Source organism: Bos mutus, chromosome 10 (genome assembly GCF_027580195.1).
Source record: "Bos mutus isolate GX-2022 chromosome 10, NWIPB_WYAK_1.1, whole genome shotgun sequence".
Lineage (NCBI taxonomy): Eukaryota > Metazoa > Chordata > Mammalia > Artiodactyla > Bovidae > Bos > Bos mutus.
Genome location: NC_091626.1, coordinates 32177820 through 32200460, shown reverse-complemented (window position 1 = coordinate 32200460; position 22641 = coordinate 32177820). Strand labels below are relative to the sequence as shown.

General features: G+C 43.1%; 1 protein-coding gene across 2 annotated transcripts in view; it reads left to right on the top strand.

The window, feature by feature from the left end:
* Positions 1 to 22641, top strand: part of MTHFD1 (methylenetetrahydrofolate dehydrogenase, cyclohydrolase and formyltetrahydrofolate synthetase 1) — a 60626-nt gene that overhangs the window by 11507 nt on the left and 26478 nt on the right. For both annotated transcript variants that reach the window (XM_005898251.2, XM_070377725.1), the window contains exons 2-9: positions 4093 to 4177; positions 12379 to 12438; positions 12868 to 12921; positions 13790 to 13926; positions 14047 to 14147; positions 16064 to 16200; positions 17080 to 17191; positions 21970 to 22097. In XM_005898251.2, coding sequence (XP_005898313.2) covers positions 4093 to 4177; positions 12379 to 12438; positions 12868 to 12921; positions 13790 to 13926; positions 14047 to 14147; positions 16064 to 16200; positions 17080 to 17191; positions 21970 to 22097 — 814 coding nt within the window. The remainder of the gene's footprint in view (positions 1 to 4092; positions 4178 to 12378; positions 12439 to 12867; positions 12922 to 13789; positions 13927 to 14046; positions 14148 to 16063; positions 16201 to 17079; positions 17192 to 21969; positions 22098 to 22641) is intronic.

Below are 22641 nucleotides of genomic sequence, written 5' to 3'. Positions count from 1 at the left end.
ACCAGAGAGACTTCGGTGGTTTACTGCTACTTTGTCCTGCCCATGTCAGTGGCACTCTAGTTCTCATTTTTCCTACATCAAGATTGGGATGTGTCTTCCCTTAGATTTTAGGGTATGTTGATGGAAGATGGTGTGACCAGCATGTGTAGTTCTATTCAGGGATCAGGGATGTATCTCCATATGCCCACTTTTGCCTTGCTTTGCTCCCAAAATTTTTACCAGGATGATGTAACTTGCAGGGCCATGGATAGAAATGAGAGGTGTCTGCAATCAAGGAAGTTTCTGTTGATTGAGGAAGCTTCAGTGATTTGAAAGTTTTTCCATTATACATTTAAGCTTTCTAAAAATGAGCTATAAAAAAGTAAAGGGCTTCCCCCTATTTAATTCATCACAGCTTTATGACCCTAAAATAAAGGTAGACAAGGAAGGGAGTATTAATTTTTCTCTCCATCTTTTTCTTTTATAGTCTCAACTTCAGACATACCTGACACTTGGGTTTGTTTTTCCACTTTTCATTTTAAGGTACTTCAGTTTCTGGCCAAACAAGAAAGCCAGGCAGGGAAAAAAAAAAATTTTTTAAGGGACTTATGGAGACCTAATTATAACTATCTTAATTTCTGCCCCCCACCGCCCCCCTCACCAGGGCAGATTTCCCACCTGATGCTTTAGCGTTCTGTGCTGTCTAGGTCTTGCTTACTGTGCTTTATATGCATGTTAGACCATCTCATTGATATTCTAATCATGTCTCATAAAGAGGCCTAAGTGTTAACTTTTAAACAGAGCTTTGTAGTTGGAAGAATATCCCTGAAAATTTTAAAATGATCCTGCTTCTTAGAAAAAGTTTAAGGGAGGCAGTATAAGTGATCTCAAGCTATAATTTCTTTTAGGGAAAAAAAAATGCACCCTTAGACCCATTTAAATTATAGCATAGAAAATAAAGAACATTTTGTTAACTTCCTGGGCTGAAACAACATTTTCCACCTAAACTACCTTGTAGTACTGGGTTCCTACAGCTTACTACCTGCTGAGTTTAAGTGTTATTTTTATTTGTCCCTAGATTCTTTCCTTGGGTCTCAAATGCTTACTTATTCTAGAATCCTTATAAGATTTGGTAAATAAATTCACTGTCCTGTCCTTAAAATATTTGTACCATCAGTCTTTCCAGCTCCATCTCACAACCCCCCCAAAACTCAGAGTCCTCTGTATTCCTAGTATTTCCTCTGTGTTTCATGTTTTGTATATCTAGAATACATACTTCTTGCCAGCTTACCACTGATACCGTCCGTAATCCAAGCTACCACCACCTCTTGGCCTGGATTTTACAGTTGCAGTAACTTCTTACTGATGTCCTTGATTCTCATCTTTCCCCCTTGGGTTTATTCCCAATTTAGCAGCAAGAATAACCCTTTAAAAATGTAAGGCCGAGGACTTCCCTGGTGGTCTAGATGCTTCGGTTCCAATGAGAGTGAGGGTTCCATCCCAGGTTGGGGAACTGGGATCCCACATGTCACAGGGCACAGCCAAAAAGTGTTTTTGTTTTTTTAGTGAGTTCTATCATGTCAGCCCCATTGAAAACCCTCAAATGGCTACCCATCACATTCAGAATAAAGGACTATCTACCTGATTTGATTACTGCTTCCTCTTGGACCTCATTTACCCACTGGGGGCCTTTTGCACCTGTTCTTTCTGTAAACTGGCCCTGGGAGAGGCACCTGTCCCGACTGCTTAGCGCCTGTGTCTGCATCTGTGAACAGGAATAAGAACGCTTTTTCTCCCTTGCCTACCGCAGGGGGTTATTGAGAGTCTCAGATGTGTTTGTTTTTCACTGTTGGTTCACCTTACTGTCTCACATAGTGCTAGGAATTGCTTTTTTCTTTTTTAAACACCTACCCCTCCTAGGACTCACTTCCCCACTGTGGGTTTTGTTTGGGTGGGGAGGGGGAAGGAGAACCAGTAGAAGCCTCTGCCTGGCACTTTGTGTTAGGTGTGACGGTGGTTGCGGGAAGGAAAGGGAGAGGAGAGAGTGGAGACTTGTTCTCTGTAGCAGCTTGGGCAGCACTTAAGTCCTCGTGCAGGAGAAACCACTCTGGCTGGGGCTGCTGGGGAGTTTCAGCGGCAGCCCAGGGAGGACTTGGCAACTCTAGTGTTTCCTGTTGTCTTGTGTCAGAGCAGAATTGTGCCTCTGTTCATTAAAATCCCAGTAAAAGAAATCCAGTAGTCAGAATACTTGTGTTGAACTGTATGATTTATAGAATATTGGATTTGAAAAAACAAGGCTACTAGCTACAAGATTTTGCAGTCCTAGTTCTAACTTCTTGTATCCCCAAACATTCTTACCATCTACTAGGCTAACCCGAATAATCTATTCTTTGCTACTCCTGTGCTTTTTTTGGGGGTTACTTTGTTTTTGGTTGTGCTGGGTCTTTGTTGCTGCACTCACGCTTTCTCTAGTTGCAGCGAGTGGGGGCCGCTCTTCATTGCAGTCCATGGGCTTCTCCTTGCAGTGGCTTCTCTTGTCATGGTGCACAGGCCCTAGGGCGTGCAGGCTTCGGTAGTTGTAGCCCATGGGTTCAGTGGTTGTGGCCTGTGGGCTCTAGAGTGCAGGCTTAGTAGTCATGGCACACAGGCTAGTTGCTCTGCACAATATGGAATCTTCCCAGACCAGAGATCGAACCCATGTGCCCTGCGTTGGCAGGTGGATTCTTATCCACTCTACCACCAGAGAAGTCCTCCTGTGCCAGATATGTGTAAAATGTGGAGAGCTGGGGGAGGGAGTAACCAAATTAGAATGAAGGAAGAGATGCTGTGAATATCTGGGCATATTTGTTTGTCAACTGCAGTTAAAATGAAGACAAATGACAAAACTGGTCCTTCAGGAGAGACAGATCCTGTTCAAGTTAATAACTGCATTGTAACTGGACAGTTTAGACTAATTTGAATGTTTACTTACGGATGTAATGGCATTTACTTAATGTCCCATTGTAGAGAAGCTGTATGTTAGTAAATTGATGTATCTTTGTTTCACAAGAGGTTATACTTTCAACTTAGTAAGAGAAATTCTTTTGTGAACTAGGATATAATTTGTAAATTCATGCTGAATTCAGAGTGGGTTTCATTGACTTATCATTCAAATTTCTGTAGATACCCTGTGACTAGGTAGGGCAGGTTGAGCAGAAGGTGTGAGCTTGAGTTCTTTCCTGTAAACTTTTTTCCAGTAGCACTCAGATAGTGGAAATGGCTGAAAAAGGATGAGTATTTGCAGCCTTCCAAAAGCGTTGGTCCAAGTTTCTGTTTGTTCCCTGTATGATTTTGAATGCTATAAACTTGTATGTTTTTTAAAAATGTTAATTTTATGCTGGAGTATAATTGACTTACAATGTTTCGGTTTCAGGTGCACAGCAGAGTGATTCAGTGATATATATATCTCTAGTCTTCAGATTCTTTTCCCATTTAGGTTATTACAGAATAATGAGTTCTCTGTCCTTATTCTATTTTATATATTCAACTAGATGATCTATTTTATGTATTCAACTAGATGATCTATTTTATATATTCAACTAGTGTGTTTTATGGAGAAGCAAACAGACATTATCTGATGTCGTATGTACTCTATACCACCCATCAGTTTTCAAGGCTCAAGCAGGCACAGATCTTTTCTAATTCTCACTGACACTGACTGGGCCATGGGTTATGGGACAACTAGTTTAAAACACACTGCTGCTGCTGCTGCTAAGTCACTTCAGTCGTGTCCGACTCTGTGCAACCCCATAGACGGCAGCCCATCAGGCTCTCCCGTCCCTGGGATTCTGCAGGCAAGAACACTGGAGTGGGTTGCCATTTCCTTCTCCAGTGTGTGAAAGTGAAGTCGCTCAGTCGTGTCCAACTCTTAGTGACCCCATGGACTGCAGCCTACCAGGCTCCTCTGTCCATGGGATTTTCCAGGCGAGAGTGCTGGAGTGGGGTGCCATTGCCCTCTCCTAATGTCTGTTTAGTGAAGGTGTTTTTTCAATTTCAATGTATCTAATAATACATACCGCTTATTTGTGACTTGAAGCATTAAGTTTTAACTCCAGTCTTTTCCTTTTTCTCTAGGCAAATAAAGGAGAGACTGAAGAACCAAGTCATTCAGATGAAGGAGGAAGTACCTGGTTTCATACCAGGCCTGGCAATTTTACAGGTATTATGATAGTGTGTTTCCACTAGTATCTTTCTTCCTTTCTCAATCTCTCAGTAGTACTTAAGACAACAAGCACATCAAAGTTCTCCCTCTTTTTTGGCTTCTGTGGAGCCTCAGACCTTTTCAGTTTCTCTGTGCAGGCTACTCCTCTTCAGCTCAACTTCTGCATGTGGACCTGCCCTGGCTCTCAGCTATTCTTTGGGGGTACTTTTCCCTAATCCAGCATCTCTTGATCATTGGTCTTAGGATCCCTTTACACTAAAAAATTTAAGACTTTGGAACTTTTGTTTATATGAATTTATCCATTGATATTTTACTATATTAGAAATGAAAACTAAAAAAAAAAAAAGAAATGAAAACTAAGAAGTTTAAAGATACTTGTATATTTTAAAATGCCAATAGTAAGCTCACTAGATATTAGCATTAAGTAGTATTTTTATGACTTAGTAACTCTTAAAAACATTGGAGTGAGAAGAAGGGCATTGTTTTACATTTTTGCAAAACCCTTTACTGTCTGGCTTAATAGAGAACAGCTGGATTCCTATCCACTTTTCAGTCTCTTCCTCTGCTGGTTTGAATTGAAATATATGAAGAACCTTCACATATATCTGACCTTATACAGACATATGGTTGTAAAAGGAAGTGTTCTTTTGATATTCTTCTCAGATGATTGTGGTTGTTTTTCTTTAGTACTATAAGGATTCAGTAAGTAAAATTTTTAAAAAGGTAGTTGCAGTGTGAAATCTGAAACTGTTATTAGTGAACTTCCGTATTTTGTTAAGTCAGAATCTTGTTTTATGTTACAGTTTGAATGGATACTTACCTGTGTGTGGTTTTGTTATGTTCTTCGTTCCTCATCTGAAAAATAATGGTTCACTGAATTATACAAATCTCCCAAATGTTAATACATTTTATTATGTGATATTTTAAAAAATCATAATCATTACTGTCACCAACAAGCTCATCAGAAAAGCCTGTAAGTGTTGAGAAGTTGTCAAGCTCACAGGAAGTACATAAATACCAATTTTTGCTTGAAAGCTCCAATTTTGTCATTAGTTATTTTCCTTGGAGTAGCAGGCTCGCTTTATCCAATTTTGAGAAAATATTTGCCAAATGTTCAAGCCCCAGTAATCATTGTTTGTCAGTTGTTCTTTCGAGTAAATTTGGTGTTTCATTAAAAATTGGCCAGTTCTGCTTGCAAGGCAAGAAAGCACAAATGCTTTTCCTGGTGACAGCCACTTCTGTTTATGGCCAAAGTGCTTTATGACTGCTTCCCCATTCTTTATGCAGAGTATTTAAAAGACATGGACTCAAGGATCGAGGTTTAATAAAAATAAATTTTATTGCGTCAAGAGCACTTCTAAGTGAAATTGGTATGTGTGTTGTTTTCTTTTTTTTTTTTCTTTTTTTTTTACTGAGTGTGTGTGACAGTGAAGGATATCCTTATGACTAGTACAGTTTGGGGCCATTGTCTTGATTCTTACTAAGTCATCAGCAGTCTTACCCGCCATAACTTTTGCAGCCTTATACACATGTCAATACAGTGAAAATGGCAAATGACATCATGGTATTATGATGGCACTAGCAGGTCTTCTAAAAGGGTGTTGGGGTTCCCCAGGAGTGTATGATCCACACTTTGGGAACCATTGCCCTGCACAATTTCATCTGAGTTCCAGACTCTTGGCTTCCAGGACATCACTCCCTTCTCTAATCTTTTTGCTTGCTGTTCCTGTTACCTTGACCATTTAAATGCCAATGCTCAGCCCTCAGACCTCTTTTCTACCTTATTCTTTCTGTAAGTGAGCCCCCAGGCCCATGGCTGCTTGGGAGAATACTTCCTAGCCAAGATTTCTTCCAAGAGCTCCAGGTTCATCCAGTAAGAGGCCTTCAATAAAAAGGCAGAAGGTATTTCATAAATACGTGTCATGTGGACAGATGTACAAATGAATGTCTAAAGGGTTTATTGGGACGACAAGAAACTGATAGCTTGCATTTGAAATTCCGTTCAGAAACACCTGGTCCCTCACGTCTCATTTCTCTCTGTATGTGTCTCCATATATATCATTTAATTCCTTGCTAAGTTCTGTTCCATGTTCTCTAAGAATTTCAGAGTTAATAATATCCCCCCCATTGCTATACATTATCTGAGAGGCCTTAGTTGACAAGAAAAGCACCGAAGGCCTGTCGTTCTGCTTGGTCTGTTCTGTGCTTTGGTGGATTTTCCTTTTTTATTTTTACAAATTGCTAAGAATCAAAGGTATATGTTGTGGGTGTACACTTGGTACATTTGTGGGACCAGTTATTTCTTGGCTTATACTTGTGAATTGTTTGTTGTATGAAGAGTAAATGTCATAGACAAGAAATCTGTCTCTGTAAAACCCTTTTTGTAGCAATAGAGAAGGTTTTTTTCCCCTGTTTTTAAAATTGACTTCCAAGCTCCTATTTTAAACTTATTGATTGCAAAGTGTTTTTGTTACATAAATGCTGTTCTGCAACTTGTCTCCTATGCTCTTGCCAATAAAACAGTGGTAGAATATTTTAATCTTGCACTTTAGCACCAGAAGCAATGTCATTCTATGATGCAATGTTATTCTATGATGCAATGTTCACAGATTATGTTGTAATCACATCTGTGCCGCCTCAGACCTCTTTTTTTTTTTTTTTCCACCCTGGGGACTGGCACCACCATTTCCCCACATACTCAAACCAGAAACCTGAGCTGTGTCTTGTCCTCTCTGCTCTCCACATCATAAGCTCTTGAGACCTCTTCCCTCCTTTTGTATATTTATTTATCTTAAAAATCATTTTGTTTACTTTACTATCATTATTATTATTGGTTGTGCTGGGTCTTTGTTGTTGTGCCTGGGCTTTCTCTAGCTGTGGTGCCCAGGCTTCTCATCGCAGTGACGTCTCCTGTTGCAGATCACAGGCTCTAGGGGACACAGGCTCAAGAGTTGTGGTGCGCAGGCGTGGTCACTCCACAGCATGTGGAATCTTTCTGGACCAAAGATCACGCCCATGTCCCCTCTATCAGCAGGCAGATTCTTATCCACCGTATCACCAGGGAAGTCCATTTTCCCTCCTCTTGATTTCTGCTGCTCCCACCCCACTCGGGCACTAGTCACACGCTTACAAACTTCTGATCTGGATGCTTCCAGTCTGTCCTTTTACCTGCAGATGCCACCCTTGTCAAAATGCAGATCTGATCACAATCAATCCAGCCACACACACTGCCCATCCTATGCAGAAGGAATGACAGTACTGTTTATGTAATGTCTCTGTAGTTCAAGTGATTGTATGTATTTCTGGTTGTTCTAATTTTTATCTTACCCTCCCCCCTCCCCGCACAGAATGGGAGCTGTCTTCCTGTAGACACAGTAATGAAACCAAGCAGAAGCCTGTGGGGTCCCATGTGGTACAAATCTTCCTGTGTCCCCCATTTCTCGTTTGTAGGAAATAGGCTTAATTCAGCCTCCCATAGGGCAGATTCAAACAGTTGCTTATCAGGGAAGGGAGGGGATGTAGAAACACAGGAGAGGGACTGTCTGGAAACAGTAGTACAGCACAGCCTTGGGGCAGGGTCCTGGTTCCTTCTCAGGAATATACATAAAAGTAGCTTTGAGTTATTCTTCAGAACTAAGGCTCCCACACAAGTGAAGGATGGTAACTTCAAGCTGAGCACAAGATTCCTAGAGCACTGCCCTGTTTCCTCACCACCCAATCTGAAGAAAGTCACACACTCTGTAGCTTTCAACCTAAGTCTTGCCTATAAAATCTTTTCCCTGGAGCAGAAGAAAAACTAATGAATAAACCAGTATCCAGGATATTTTACGTTGTAAAACAGGAATCAGAAGACCTTTTTGTCTTGTTCAGTTGCTCAGTCATGACTGATTCTTTGTGACCCATGGACTGCAGCATGCCAGGCTTCCCTGTCCTTAACCATCTCCTGGAGCTTGCTCAAACTCGGTCCAGTGACTCAGTGATGCCATCCAACCATCTCTTCCTCTGTCGTCCCCTTCTCCTCCTGCCTTCAATCTTTCCCAGCATCAGGGTCTTTTCCAGTGAGTCAGCTCTTCACATCAGGTGGCCAAAGTATTGGATCTTCAGCTTCAGCATCAGTCCGTCCAGCGAATGTTCAGGTTGATTTCCTTTAGGATTGACTGGTTTGATCTCCTTGGTGTCCAGGAGACTCTCAAGAATATTCTCTAACACCGCAGTTCGAAGGCACCAGTTCTTCGGTGCTCAGCTTTTTCTATTGTCCAGCTCTCACAGCTGTGTATGACTACTGGAAAAACTGCAGCTTTGACTGTGTTTATCAGCATGTTGGCCTTTGTTGGCGAAGTAATGTCTCTGCTTTTTAATATGCTGTCTAGGTTTGTCAAAGCTTTTCTTCCAAGGAGCAAGGGTCTTTTAATTTCATGGCTGCAGTCACCATCCTCAGTGATTTTGGAGCCCAAGAAAATAAAGTCTGTCACTGTTTCCATTTTTTCCTCATTTATTTGCCATGAAATGATGGGACTGGATGCTGTGATCTTCATTTTTTGAATGTTGAGTTCTAAGCCAGCTTTTTTCAGTCTCTTTCAGCTTCATCGAGAGGCTCTTTAGTTTCTCTTTGCTTTCTGCCATTAGGGTGGTGTCATCTGATATTTGAGATTATTGATATTTCTCCCAGCAATCTTGATCCCAGCTTATGCTTCATCCAGCCTGGCATTTCGCATGATATACTCTGCATATAGGTTAAATAAGCAGGGTGACAATATATAGCCTTGATGTATTCCTTTCCCAGTTTTGAACCAATCCATTATTCCGTGTCTGGTTCTACTGTTGTTTCTTGACCTGCATACAGGTTTCTCAGGAGGCAGGTAGGATGGTCTGGTATTCCCATCTCTTTAAGAATTTTCAACAGTTTGTTGTGATCCACACAATCAAAGGCTTTAGCATAGTCAGTGAAGCAGAAGCAGATGTTTTTCTGGAATTCTCTTGCTTTTTCTATGACCCAGCAGATATTTGATCTCTGGGTCCTCTGCCTTTTTTAAATCCAGCTTGTACATCTGGAAGTTCTCAGTTCATGTGCTGTGGTTGTACTTGTTATGATGTGATTTGATTTGTTCAGTCACTCAGTTGTGTCTGACTCTTTGCAGCCCCATGGACTGCAGCACGCCAGGCTTCCCTGTCCTTCAGCGTCTCCTGGAGTTTGCTCAAACTCATGTCCATTGAGTCGTTAATGCCATCCATCCATCTCATCCTCTGTCATCCCCTTCTGCTCCTGCCTTCAATCTTTCCCACCATCAGGGTCTTTTTCAGTTAGTCAACTCTGCATCAGGAGGCCAAAATATTAGAGCTTCAGCTTCAGCATCAGTTCTTCCAATGAATATTCAAGGTTGATTTCATTTAGAATTGACTGGTTTGATCTCCTTACTGTCCAAGGGACTTTCAAGAATCTTCCCCAACACCACAGTTCGAAGCATCAATTGTTCAGCTCTCAGGGCTGGGTAATTTCCTAGGCTAGGAAGTAGGAAGATTATTCCAGTTACTTTGGAGAAGTGGCAGGGATTTCCAGGAATTGGGCCACTACCCACGTTTTGGCCTTTTATGGTCACCCTGGGTACTGTCGTGGTGCCTGTGAGTGTGTCATTTAGCTTGCTAATGTATTGCAGTGAGCATATAATCAGGCTCCACTGGAAGTAGATGGCTCTACTGCCATCCTGTACCTAATGGATTCTAACCGATTTTTGTGGTATCCTGTTCTTTAACGGTTGTCGTTCTTTTAACTGTTGTGCCCTGCCCCCTTCCCTTCTGTCTCAATAGGACCTTTTTTGGATGATGTAATTGAACTCCTTCAAAGAAGAAATTGGTATTTCTGATAAAATGCTTAAGTGATTTTTTTTAATATAAACTATAATGGGATTAAGATTTGTTCTGGGAAACCAGTGTGCCATCCACCCACTCGACTGTCAGTCAAGAAATCGACTGTTCTTCAGCTAAACATTCCTTTTGCGTCCAGTTTGAGAATGATTGTGTAACCATTTTCCCTATTAGCTGCCTATGCTGAGTGTTTCAACTGGATCCTAAGAGGCGTTTTCCTTTGCCTTAGGATTACAATCAGACTTTGATGTATGCTCGTAACTCTCAAGCTTTTTTTAAAAACTAGTGGTCATTTTGGAGTTTTAGAAAAATTCCTTCAGAAACATCCAGACAGAAACAGCAACAACAACAAAAGACTTCAGACTTTCGTAATACTAAATGCCAAAGACAGCAACCCTGAAGGAAAATGTCGTGACTCCAAACTTGGCCAAATTTGTCCTTTGAGTGCAAAGACGGCAGAGAGATATTTTCAGGTACACATGGACTCGGGAGAATAGCCCACACCTTTCCAGGAAAAGTGACTTACAGGTGTATCTCAGCTACATCAGAGATGAAGATAAAGTATAGAACAGTTGTAATTTATTAAAAAAAAAACAAAAACAGCAGGGAGTGATAAAAACCATTTAATCTCAGTTAACTAATTATAGTTATGAATATGGTCTACTTAAAAAACGTACAACCTAAGAGCTGTGAGTCGTTTATTCAGTGTCTAACTGAAGGCTGTACCCCAGGAGACAGCAGTAGTCTCTCCAGTTGCTCAGAGAAACTGTTCCAAAGAGTTCGGAGGAGGAGCCAGTATACATCTGTGAATGTGGACTGGGGATACAGGCAGTGAGGATCTCAGTGAAAGGTTAACTGCGGGTGCCAGGATCAGATATCTCAATGATTTTAGTGCTTTTCTGTGTGTGAGAAGATGCGTGAATCTGGGGTCATTGACATTCTTCCTAAGATACACATTTTAACTGTCTGAGGGGCCCACACATCCAAAACATGGAATACTGCAACCTGAATTCCTCTCAGGGTGGACTTGCAGATCAGTGACTGTGGTGGCTAATGACATGATCCTTACAGAACTGGAATGGCAGGAGACATCGTTTGTTTACAATATAAGGAAAAACAAAATACTCTTACCTTTCTTATTTGATCTAAAAATCCCGGAAGGTATTAAATCTGGTAACCAAATCAGTGAAGGTTGGATGATAGGGGCAAAGGTGAAAAGGACAGGAAAGATGAGCTTAAAATCCCTAAATTTCCCTAAAATCATAGGGAAATCCTCCCAGTAAGCAGCTAATGCATTTAGGTGCAGAAAACCAAATACCCTTCACTGGACTCCTCTGGCTGTCTTGAAATTCAGCTTAGCACTGGCAAAACTTCATCACTGAAGTGATGAAGTGAACAGTTAGGCCATGTCCTGTGAACCTGTGTTCCGTGAACCTAAGGAGAGCCTCCAGGAACAGCATCAAGTGACTAAGCCTGGAGCTGCTCTGTTCCTAGGGCCAGCTGCTTTCTCCAGAGTTGTCCTGTGTAAAGCAGCCACACATCACTTATCTCTGGTGTCAAGGGACCTGCAGTTTTTCCCTCTGCAGTTTGGGGAGAAACCAAACTTATTGTGATAAATCACCCCGAGAGGACATTTCATCATTGAAAAGAGCAAATGTCAGCACTGGGGGAAATATTTGTAAAGGAAATTTTTTAGGTAAGTGATTACAGTGAAAACCTATGTATATCCATGATTAAAGAAACGGACCATCTTGAGACCTAGCATGGTGGGTCGGAGAAGTTGGCTTCTGTATACTCTTTCCTCTCTGTCTTGAGGGCCGCAGACTGCCCTTTGCCTGGCATAAGCGAGTGTTGTGTGTGAGCTGGGAATAGTTCGGTGCAGCCTCGCTGATTCCTCTTTTCTGTGGCTGAGCCTGAGAGCTTTGCCCTGCCCCCAGATGTAGGGAGAGGGGGCAGATGTCTTACCAGAGCTACGGTGTGTTCTTGCATGTTGACAGTTCCTCCGCCCCCCTGCCCTGTTGCTCTGGCTCATCCGCTTGCTGGCAAGCAGAGATTCCCCATGGTTTAGGCAGGCCATTGCTCCCTCAGTTAGTTTCCAGAGTGGGTGCTGAAGTGTCTTTTCTTTGGGGGTCAGGCGTGCTTTGCTCTGTTTGGTACTGCCTGCTGTATTCGCATCTCCATGCTGTCCCGGCATCCTCCTTATTCTCCTGTAAAAGTTCTCGGGAGCAGGAGTCTCATAATTAAACATTGCTTTTATCAAAACTGAAATTTCATAAGCTTTGCCATACAGTTTGCCTTTCCCTAATCATCCGATTTGCATGTCTTTATTATTCCAGGTTGGCAACAGAGATGACTCTAATCTTTATATAAATATGAAGTTGAAGGCTGCTGAGGAGGTAAAGCCCAGAAAAATGGTGCCAACACCCCACCTCAGCTCCCACCCCTCCCCGTCTCCGGTTCCTGTCTGTCACCCCTTGCGCTCCTCCCACAAAAACTTTCATCACCCACAGCAGACTTCAGGTTATCTATTTTTCAAGTTAGAAATGGATGACAGAGCTTGGGCCTGTCGTTGGCCCTGCAGTGTTTTCGAGTCAGTGATCTGATTCTAAAGAGCAGGCGTAGAGAACATAAACGTGCCTCAGTTCGGTGGCAACAGTTAACAAGGGAAGGATGGGGGATCAAAGCAGGAGACTCATTCTTCGGGACATGTGAGGGTGGAATGACGCCCGCCTCACTTGCTTTGGTTTAGTCACATCTGCAGAGGAAACAGGCCCATGTCTCAAGTCCTTTTGCCATGTATCCGTTTTAAATGTTCATTCTTGCAGATTGGGATCAAAGCCACGCACATTAAGTTACCCCGGACGGCCACAGAATCTGAGGTGAGCAGTTAGGAGTCAGCTATTAAGAGGGCAGCTGAAGTGCTTTTCTTATTGGTTTTAGTTTCAGAGAACTTTAGGGGCTGATACATTCAGCACACAAGAGACCTCCAGATAATTCTTTGTCTGCACATTCAGCCTCCAGAAAATCTTTGAAAATCAGTAAATGGGGCAGTGCCAGCTGTGAATGTTGGGTACTTACAGTGTAATTGCCCATGTTTTGCTTCCAAATCACTTGCGATGTTCATTAAAAACTGATCGTTGGCCTGTCATTTTGTGTACTTTAAAAATGAAAACGTATATTTCATTTACATGCTGTTCAAGAATAGGCAGAACAAATCTTGGGTGAGTCAAGTCGCAACTGTGGTTGCCGGTAGGTGGGGGATTGGCTGTGACATGACAGGAGGGAAAAAGGACTTTCTGAGGTCGTGGATATGTTCTACATCCACACAGTCCAGCAGGGCAGCCGCTGACCCCATGTGCTCATTTAACTAAAATGAAATAAAATTTGAACTCCCGAACTAGCCACATTTCAAGTACTTCGGGAGCCACTATTGTGAGGTACAGATTATAGAACATTTCTGTCATCACAAAAGCCTTGGTTTAGATGATGATAACATGAATTTTACTGTGTAGCAGTAGATTATTAAAGCTCTTAGCTCTCTTATTTGATGGATTTCTTACCAGACACCTGAAGATGACCTGTGTTAAGGTAGAGTTGCTCTAGAATGCAAGGCGAGAAAGCTGCAGTTAAACTCTCGGTGTGTGGAGGGGGCAGGGGTGAGGTAGCCTGGCTTTTGGCTTGGGAAGTGTTTCTCTACCCTTGTGATTGCTCCATGGTACATGAACTGGTATGTGGTGTGACTTTTAGGTGTTAAAGTGCATCACATCATTGAACGAAGACCTCACGGTGCACGGCTTCATAGTGCAGCTGCCTTTAGATTCAGAGAATCCCATTAACACTGAAACGTTGGTCAATGCCATCGCCCCCGAAAAAGATGTGGACGGGTGAGTTGGCTTGGCTTTCTGCACCACGTTGCTTGATTCCGATTAAAATATATTCCTATTTGAGGAACATGTCATTTTGTTTCTAAAGAGTAAAAATACCTATCACTTTCCTTGTTTTAGATTGAATAGCATCAGTGCTGGAAAACTTGCTAGAGGGGACCTTAGTAACTGTTTCATCCCTTGTACACCCAAAGGATGCTTGGAACTCATCAAGGAGACAGGTAAAAACAGAAACAAAGCACCTTTTGGGGAACGTGGTCTATACCTTTGGAGGTTTAGGGGAGATACGCTGTGGGCCCTAAAGAAGCAGGCTTGATTGGCACAAGGACCTGTATGCTAGGGGCTTCTTGACCTAAATTCTCAATGTTCTCAACAGCCCTATGAAGTAGGTACTCTTACTGTTTAATAGCTGAGAAGACATTCTCAGAGTGATCGAGTCATTTGTCCAAGAGGCAGCAGAGCCAAGATTTGAACTCAGAGTTATTTGAGTTCAAAGCAGATTATTGTGTGTGGAAAAACCAATTTGGTAATACAAATTCATATTGTCTGTAGGGTGAAAAATCCCCACCCCAAAATGGGCCACTGAGCTATTGTAGTTCTAGCAAATGAATCCCTTGAATAACCAACCCCCTAGTACCTAGTCAACATGTTGGTATTTTAATTTCATCATGAATACTTTTTAGCAAAGGTTATTTTTTTTAACAAGGAAGTGTGCCCTTTTTAGAGGAAGTGGATCAGAAATTTCAAGTGGAAAGTGTTGGCTAACGTAAGTGAAAATTTTCTGTGGCTGGCAAGGAAAGGTCAAGGTATAACCCTTGGGACAGCTATTGCTGATCAGTCCTACAACTAAATTTATCCTCTATGACTTGTTTAGCCTACAGTGTATTACAACTCGATGGAAACCAGTCCCTTAGGCTGCAGCAGCTGTAGGGCCTCCACCTCCTCTTGTTGATTTTAATTAATTTTTATCTATTTAAGCTGCACTGGGTCTTAGTTGCAACCTGTAGGATCTTTAGTTTTAGCATGTAGGATCTAGTTCCCTGACCAAGGGATCAAACCCAGATCCCCATACATAGGAGTGAGGAGTCTTAGCCACCGGATCACCAGGGATATTCCCTCTTGTTGATATTGAAGCAACAGTTTGTCCTAGTGAGCTTCAAGTCCTTTGCTGAACCCTAAAAAGTATAGAAAGTTACCTTATAAACACTTCACAACTTGAGGGCTTTACTTCTAGATGTTCATGGTGTTAGCATTATATAGAAACTTCCCTATTTTTGGATAGAGTTAATGTTACACAAGAAGCATAAATTGAACACAAATTGCCTTGAGTTGGCTTCAGTGGGACTGGGTGTAGGGCCTTAGCAGAGACCTCATCTCTGCTCGCCTTTGCATGGCAGCTCCTTCTCAGCTCTGCTTGGTCTCCCGGAGCAGCTCCAGCCTGTTCCATCCTTGTGCCTAAGAGTGATGGGGCGGATCTTGTTGGCCAGGGGATGAAATACAGTCATTCGTCCACACTTGGGTCCTCACCCATATCAACTCTATTGCAGAGAGTATGTTGGTCCTGAGAGATGTTGGGACAGTGCCAGAAGAATGAGTACTCAGTAAACAAAAAGAAAGCTTTATATTACGGTTAGGTTCCCCTTTATCGCTTCCCTGCAAATAACCCTGTGGCTCAGGCCCTAAGCCAAAAGAGAAATTTGGATGAGGAACTAAAGAATTACTGATACAAATCTTAATTTCTTTCACTTCTCTCCTCCACTCCATTAACATGCACCCTATTTCTTATAACTTTTTCCCAGGTAATGTAATCTGCTCTCTGCTTCCATATGGCTGTTAAGCTGTATGTCAGGGTTTCTTTCTGCTTTGAGTGTAGGTTTTCTTCCCACTCTGCTATGACTCAGTAAATGGATCTTGGCTTAAGCTCCGCTCAAAAACCCACTTGCAAGAAGGCCACATGGACAAGTCCCAATTTTGTAGCTGAAACCCTGAGTTGCCAAAGAAGGGATGGTTTTAGGAAGATTTGTTTTTGATGCTAAGAACCTGTTTTTGTGCACTTGTTCTGAATTTTCCCATTTAGGTGGCTTGCAAAGGAGGGCAGCTTCCCCTGTTCTCTGATGCTCTCTGGCTTGTCTTTCAGGGGTGCAAATTGCTGGAAGGCACGCTGTGGTGGTCGGGCGCAGTAAAATCGTTGGTGCCCCAATGCATGACTTGCTTCTGTGGAACCATGCCACAGTGACCACCTGCCACTCCAAGACTGCCAATCTGAACGAGGAGGTAAGGGATCCAGAGTGGAGTGGAAGGGGTGTGTGTGTGCGTGCACACACACGCATGCTCACATTTGCATGCACGTTCCCATGTGGTGGGGGTTCTTGCGTAATGGGAATAGCTAACATTTCAGTGCCAAAAATTGTCGTGTACTTTACCTCATTATTTCATTTAACCCCTCTAACAATTCTATGATTCTTGTCTATTTTACAAGATGAAGAAACAAATTCAAGTTTAAAACTTGCCCAAATTTATACAGATTTTGTTCTGACTGTATTTTTCTCTACCAGTCCATCCCGCGGTAGATAGGGGTTAGCAGTATAGGAACTGAGACTGACCCCAGGCTGCCAGATCCCGGATACGTGACGGGGTGGCCTCAGAGGTGGAGGTGTCTAGAGGAGGATGTGGGCAGTGGTCTTGTGACCTCAGTCACAGCTTGTTCTTGACACCTGGGCTCATGAATTCTCATACAGACACATCCCATTGACAGTGCAGGCTCGTAAACGTGGGGAGAGACCAGGAGAGGCCCAGCATCTCTTTAATCCTCCCCAAGCAATGTTCTGTGGAAGGTGGTAGTTCCCACCTCCTGGGGAAGAGGCATGTAACTCAGGGACGTTGTTTCAGGCCTGTGGCTCTAAGCCTATACGCCTCCCTACCTTGCAGGTTTTCATCAGGTTCCCCATTCAGTAAAATATCTAGTGAAAGGGGAGGTTTTGACATGTGTAGGAATGAGCACAGTATACAAAGAGCTGTCAGAGACTATGCGGCCTGCATAAAATAGCAGATGACGAAGAATGTCGTGTAAAACTTAGGGGTGTCCTTTCCGCTTCTACATTTTTTTTTATGTGTCACTGTTAAGTTTCTGAAGTCAGAACCATCTTTTTCTAGATAAGTAAAGGTGACATCCTGGTGGTTGCAGCTGGTCAACCTGAAATGGTGAAAGGGGAGTGGATCAAACCTGGGGCGATAGTCATCGACTGTGGAATCAATTACGTCACAGGTAAGTGTTGCGGGGAAGAAGGTGGTTTCTGGAGGCAGGCTGGGAAAAGGAAGATGAAGCCTAAGCAAGAACCTTTTGTCCCGTTTTAGGCTTGAAGTGTTAAGGTTCAGAGCGATCAGCCTGCCCTTGGGCACGTGAAGTTAGTAGATGGCATAGTTGCCTCTTGGCAGGAAGAAGCTGTGATTTTAGCCACTGTGCCGTGCAGTCCCAAGATGACCTAGAGATGGGGTGGTGTTTAGTTATTAAGTCATGTCTAACTCCTGCGACTGCATGGACTAGCCCACCAGGCTCCTTTGTCCATAGGATTTCCCAGGCAAGAATAGTGGAGTGGTTGCCATTTCTTTCTCCAGGTGATCTTACTGACCCAGGGATCAAACCCGGGTCTCCTGCATTGCAGACGGATTCTCTATAGACTGGAGCCACCAGGGAAGAAGCCTCACCTTGAGTGGATTTTAGCAAAGGACAGTTAAAGCGTAGTGTGATCTTTACAAACTGCTCTGAAACTCCAGGAGAGGGATACATAGTGTCAAGAGAGCTCCAGTTAGGGATTTGCAGAGGTGTTTGACCTGCACCTTTTCTAGACCAAGGATAATGCTAACATTATAGTCATGTCTGTAACTGTCCTTGAATCCTCATCCCTAAGTTACTCCTCATGGCCCTGTTTGGTTAGTAATATCATCACCGTTCTTCCTTCCCGCAGATCTGAAACCTTTCAGTTTCCCTCCCAATCATTCCACGTATAGATCCATTCTCAGTGTCACCACTGAGTGTCCCCCTCTCCAGTGGATGCGCTACCATAAATGTCTCCCTGGCTTCCCTACCACCAGCTGCCTCCCACTCTGGTCCATCTGCGTGCTCTTGCCAGGTTTGGGGGCTTGACGTGGACTTGTGAGCCTCTCTCTCCCGTGTCACCTGTCAGACTCCTCAGCCCTGTACTAGTTTCGGCCACCTCTGTGGGCTTTTTTCTCACATGCATTTTGTGAATACCTGTCTTAACTATTGTAAAGTGGACCATGTGCCCCCCCAACACACACACACACACATGCCTGTTTTCCTTTGCAGCTCCTCTGCGTCTTTAGTGGGACAGGCTGTTCTCTGATGAAGTTTTCAAACATAAAAGCTGAAAGGACAGTTTAGTGATACTTGTGTACATACTTTGTGAGTTTAAAAAGGGAACAATTTTTAATCAAGCGATCATTTCTGTGCATGGGGCACCACTCCAGGCCTTGGGCTACAGAGTCGAATAAAACTCATCTGTCATCTTCATTTTCAGCAACTTCCTGCCCACCTCTTCTGTGTCTGAAATGTCCATTCTTCCTTCCAAACCTTGTCTTATTTCCCTTCATCAGAAGAGGATCTCTCCTTTGAAATGCTTTTCTTCTCCCTCCCGTCCCACAGAACTTAGTGTTTCTCTCATAGTATGTGTCTCTTTTTCTCCACTTGTCTGCCCATGGGTGCCTCGGGGCAGGTCTCTGTGGTCTCATGTCCAGCTTAGGCCTGCTGACAGCAGGCCCTCATCTGTTGGATTGTTGAAGAGAGTTATAGCAAGAATATTCTTTTTTTCTCCCTTCCCAGCTCAGGTTTGAAATATTGACACTAAGCTGCCAGGAACATTAGTCACTGTCAAGCCTTCCGTTTTTAACCTCCCTCCCACTCTCGGTACCATGATTTTAAGACAGTAGCTCACAATTGATCACTCATTGTCTTGTAGTATAATTATCTGACGGGTGATAAAGACATTGCTGTCCTATAACTCCTCGCTCTCAGTACTTGCAATGTGACATTCAGGCTCCTTGTGTTTAAAACCTTACATCTTCTGTAACATAGTTCTGCTGTTGGCTTTTTTCTGTTTGGGACTGAATTTGAGAGATGAAAGAAAAGCCTGGGTAGGGTTCTCAAGTCTCACAGTTTGGCATGAAATGCTGACTTACACTTGAAACTTACCTCCCTTTCACATTTATTTCTCACATAGAAGATGAAATATGAATAGTCAAAGCAGTCTCTTTCCTCCTGGTCAGCTGTACTTTTTTCTGGTCCTGGTCATTTAGGTGAATAAGCATCAACAAGCCTGGATGTTACTGTTCCCCAAGGAGGGCAGGATTGCTGTTACCAATCCATGCATGAGCAGGGGGACCTAAGACTGCTCTTTGCAAATGTTCATTCTTAAAGCACCATGTTCCACAGCTAGGCCACTTCTTAGTTCATATTTTGATTATTTAAATCATTTGCATGGTCCATTCAGGGATAATGTCTTAAGTCATTTTCCAAATTCAGGATGAATTAAGGTATGGTTTTTTGTTGTTGTTTTTTTACGGAATTTTTTTTTTAAGATTCAAGTGCAGAGCAGAAAGCGCTGGCCAGAGAAACATGTGAAAGTGTTCTGTCTGCTTGGCTTACTAAAGATTGTTTGAGAAGGGCTGGATTAATAGTGCTTTATTTGGCAGGGTTATAAAAGTGGGAACAGATTCCTCAGTGCCCCCCCATCCAGTCTCAATCTATTTAGTGTAGTGGCTTCTATGCTGAACCCTGTTAATAGGATCCCCAAATTACACACGAAGGACTTAACGTTCAGCTGGGTCTTTTTTTTTTTTGCCATTCTGTCAGGCTTGTGGGATCTTCGTTCCCCAGCCAGGGACTGAACCTGTGCCCCTACAGGGGAAGCACAAGAGTACTAACCACTGGACCTCTAGGGAATTCCCTCAGCTCATCTTAAGTAGTTTTGTGCTAATAATTCCTGATGAAGCAAATTCAGGGGCTGGGATAAGTAACCAAAATGTGTGTTGGTTATTGAAGCCATATGCTTAGATCAAGACATGGCTACGCTGACCACATTACACCCTCCATGAAACCCTGTCCATCTTCTCGACCCAGGGGTAGAACCCTGGTGTCCTGCATGCAGGCAGATTCTTTACCAGCTAAGCCGCTAGGGAAGCCCATGCGTATATCAGGGCACTGAGGCTAGCCCTGATGGTGTTTGAAGGAGGGGCAGAGCTGAGCTCACCCAGTTCAGCATTAAGCTGTGCAGTCATTGATACATCTCCTGTACGTATGGAGAAACACAGGGAGAAAGGGACTAACATTCATAGAGAGAAGGAGGTGTAGGGGTATTTTTAGCTGACTTTGGTGTTAGAAAGTTGAAACCTATACAGAAGGCAGCGCTGAATTGTATTTCCTTGGCATCTTGAAACGACCTTTGTGGTTATGGTAGGAAATGTTCTCCTGTTGCCATAACTTGTTGCCTTATAATCTAGAAACCTGAAACCATCGTAAGGATTTCTGTACCCTGCCCCCTTAGAGTATGTATAGAACATATGTATCTAGAATGGGTGGGGAAGGAAATGGCAACCCACTCCAGTATTCTTGCCTGGAGAATCCCATGGACAGAGGAGCCTGGTGGGCTAGAGACCATGGGGTCACAAGAGTCATACATGACTTAGCGACTAAACCAACCACCACATCTAGAATGGGAAGAGAAACCCTTATGTTTGGAGAATGTTTTTTTTTTCCAGTTTCAAGAAACACAATTCCTCTCTTGAGTCTTCACAAGCCTCTGAAATAGGTGGTGTTCATCCTTCTTTGTCCCTTTGGACTTTTCATGAGTAAGGAGCCCATAGGGGCTGAGGACTCCAGGTTAGTAGAAGAGCTGATCCTAGAGCCGAGGTCACTTAATTCTGGGTTTTTGGCTGAACCTAAGCAATGGCAACCCACTCCAGTACTCTTGCCTGGAAAATCCCGTGGGCGGAAGAGCCTGGTAGGCTGCAGTCCATGGGGTCGCTAAGAGTCGGACACGACTGAGCAACTTCACTTTCACTTTTCACTTTCATGCATTGGAGAAGGAAATGGCAACCCACTCCAGTGTTCTTGCCTGGAGAATCCCAGGGACGGGGGAGCCTGGTGGGCTGCCATCTATGGGGTCGCACAGAGTTGGACACAACTGAAGTGACTTAGCAGCAGCAGCAGCAGCAAGGCTTTCTTTCTTATTTCTGGTGTTCTGTTCAAAAAGATGAAATGGCTAAGATCCTACCAGGTCCTGCCTGGAAGCCTGAGAGCCTCAAGGTCCAGCCCTGTCCCCAGCCCCTCCCAGAAGTGCTCTGAAGCCAAGTGTAGGATGTGGTTCGTGTGTGAGCAGTGATGCATCGTGGGATTTTTGTTCTCTTGAATAGCTATTCTTTGCTGCTGAGATTCGTAGTTGTTCTTGTATCCTTTAAAGGGGAGTGTAATTATATTCTTTGCCTTCTGCATACATTTAAGTAGCTGCTCGTCTTTGGAATTGAATGTTGAATTGTTCCTCCAGCTCCATGCCTGGAGCTTACCAAATGCTGACAGTTGCTGTAGAAACCGTATCTAACAGCTGTGATATAGTTGGAGCTTTGTGCACCCAAAAAATTCCTTTGAAGGCCTTGGCAAATTAACATTTTAAAAGGTGCTTATTATATACAGGGTGGTTGGCTGTAAGAATACAAAACAGTTGATATTTTATTTGCCACCTGACAGATGACAAAAGGATTCTCCTGGTTCTGAAAAACCACTTAAGCATCTTGGGGAATTTTGCAGGTAGAGTAAGTCTCTCCCTAGGAAATAGCAAATACCTGTTACCCCACAGCTTTTTAAAAGTAAAGCAGGCACTTGAACCAGATGGGCCAGCACCCCCTAAACTCGACTAAGTTTTTGGAACAAGCTATTGTAATAATTGATCACATAACTTAGACATAAACACCAGGATTGCGATTCTGAGGCTGGGCTTTGATTTTTTTTTTTTTTTTAAACTCTTTGACCAGATGATACAAAACCAAATGGGAAGAAAATTGTGGGTGATGTAGCATACACGGAAGCCAAGGAGAGGGCAAGCTTCATCACCCCCGTTCCTGGTGGCGTCGGGCCCATGACAGTGGCGATGCTAATGCAGGTGCGTGTGGCTGCAAGTTTCTGTAATAGTTCTACAAAACTGATAGAATTCTAGGGAGTGCATTTCTCTTCAAGTAGGAATGTCACAGAACCTACTCAAAATCTGAGTAAGGCTGTGAATATTTGGAAGAAAAAAAGGAAATGAAAGACCAAAGAAGTAGAATCAGGCATATTAATAAAGGGAATCAGGGGTAGCACGATTCTAATTTCCTCTGGAATGTGATAACTTCAGGGGGAAAAAAACTGTATAAACACCCTGTTTGTATAAAAACTTCAGGGGGAAAAAAACTGTATAAACACCCTGTATGTATAAAAACTGTATAAACACCCTGTATGTATAAAAACTGTATAAACACCCTGTATGTATAAAAACTGTATAAACACCCTGTATGTATAAAAACTGTGTAAACACCCTGTATGTTAAGGCTTTGCTCGGTCTGTTTTGGCTTACTGCCCTTCGTAACATACACCAGCTGATGGGGGCGAGGCACACAGCCCAGGGCGTCCTGGCTGCTCGTAGACTCTGGCCTACAGTTGAAGCGTGT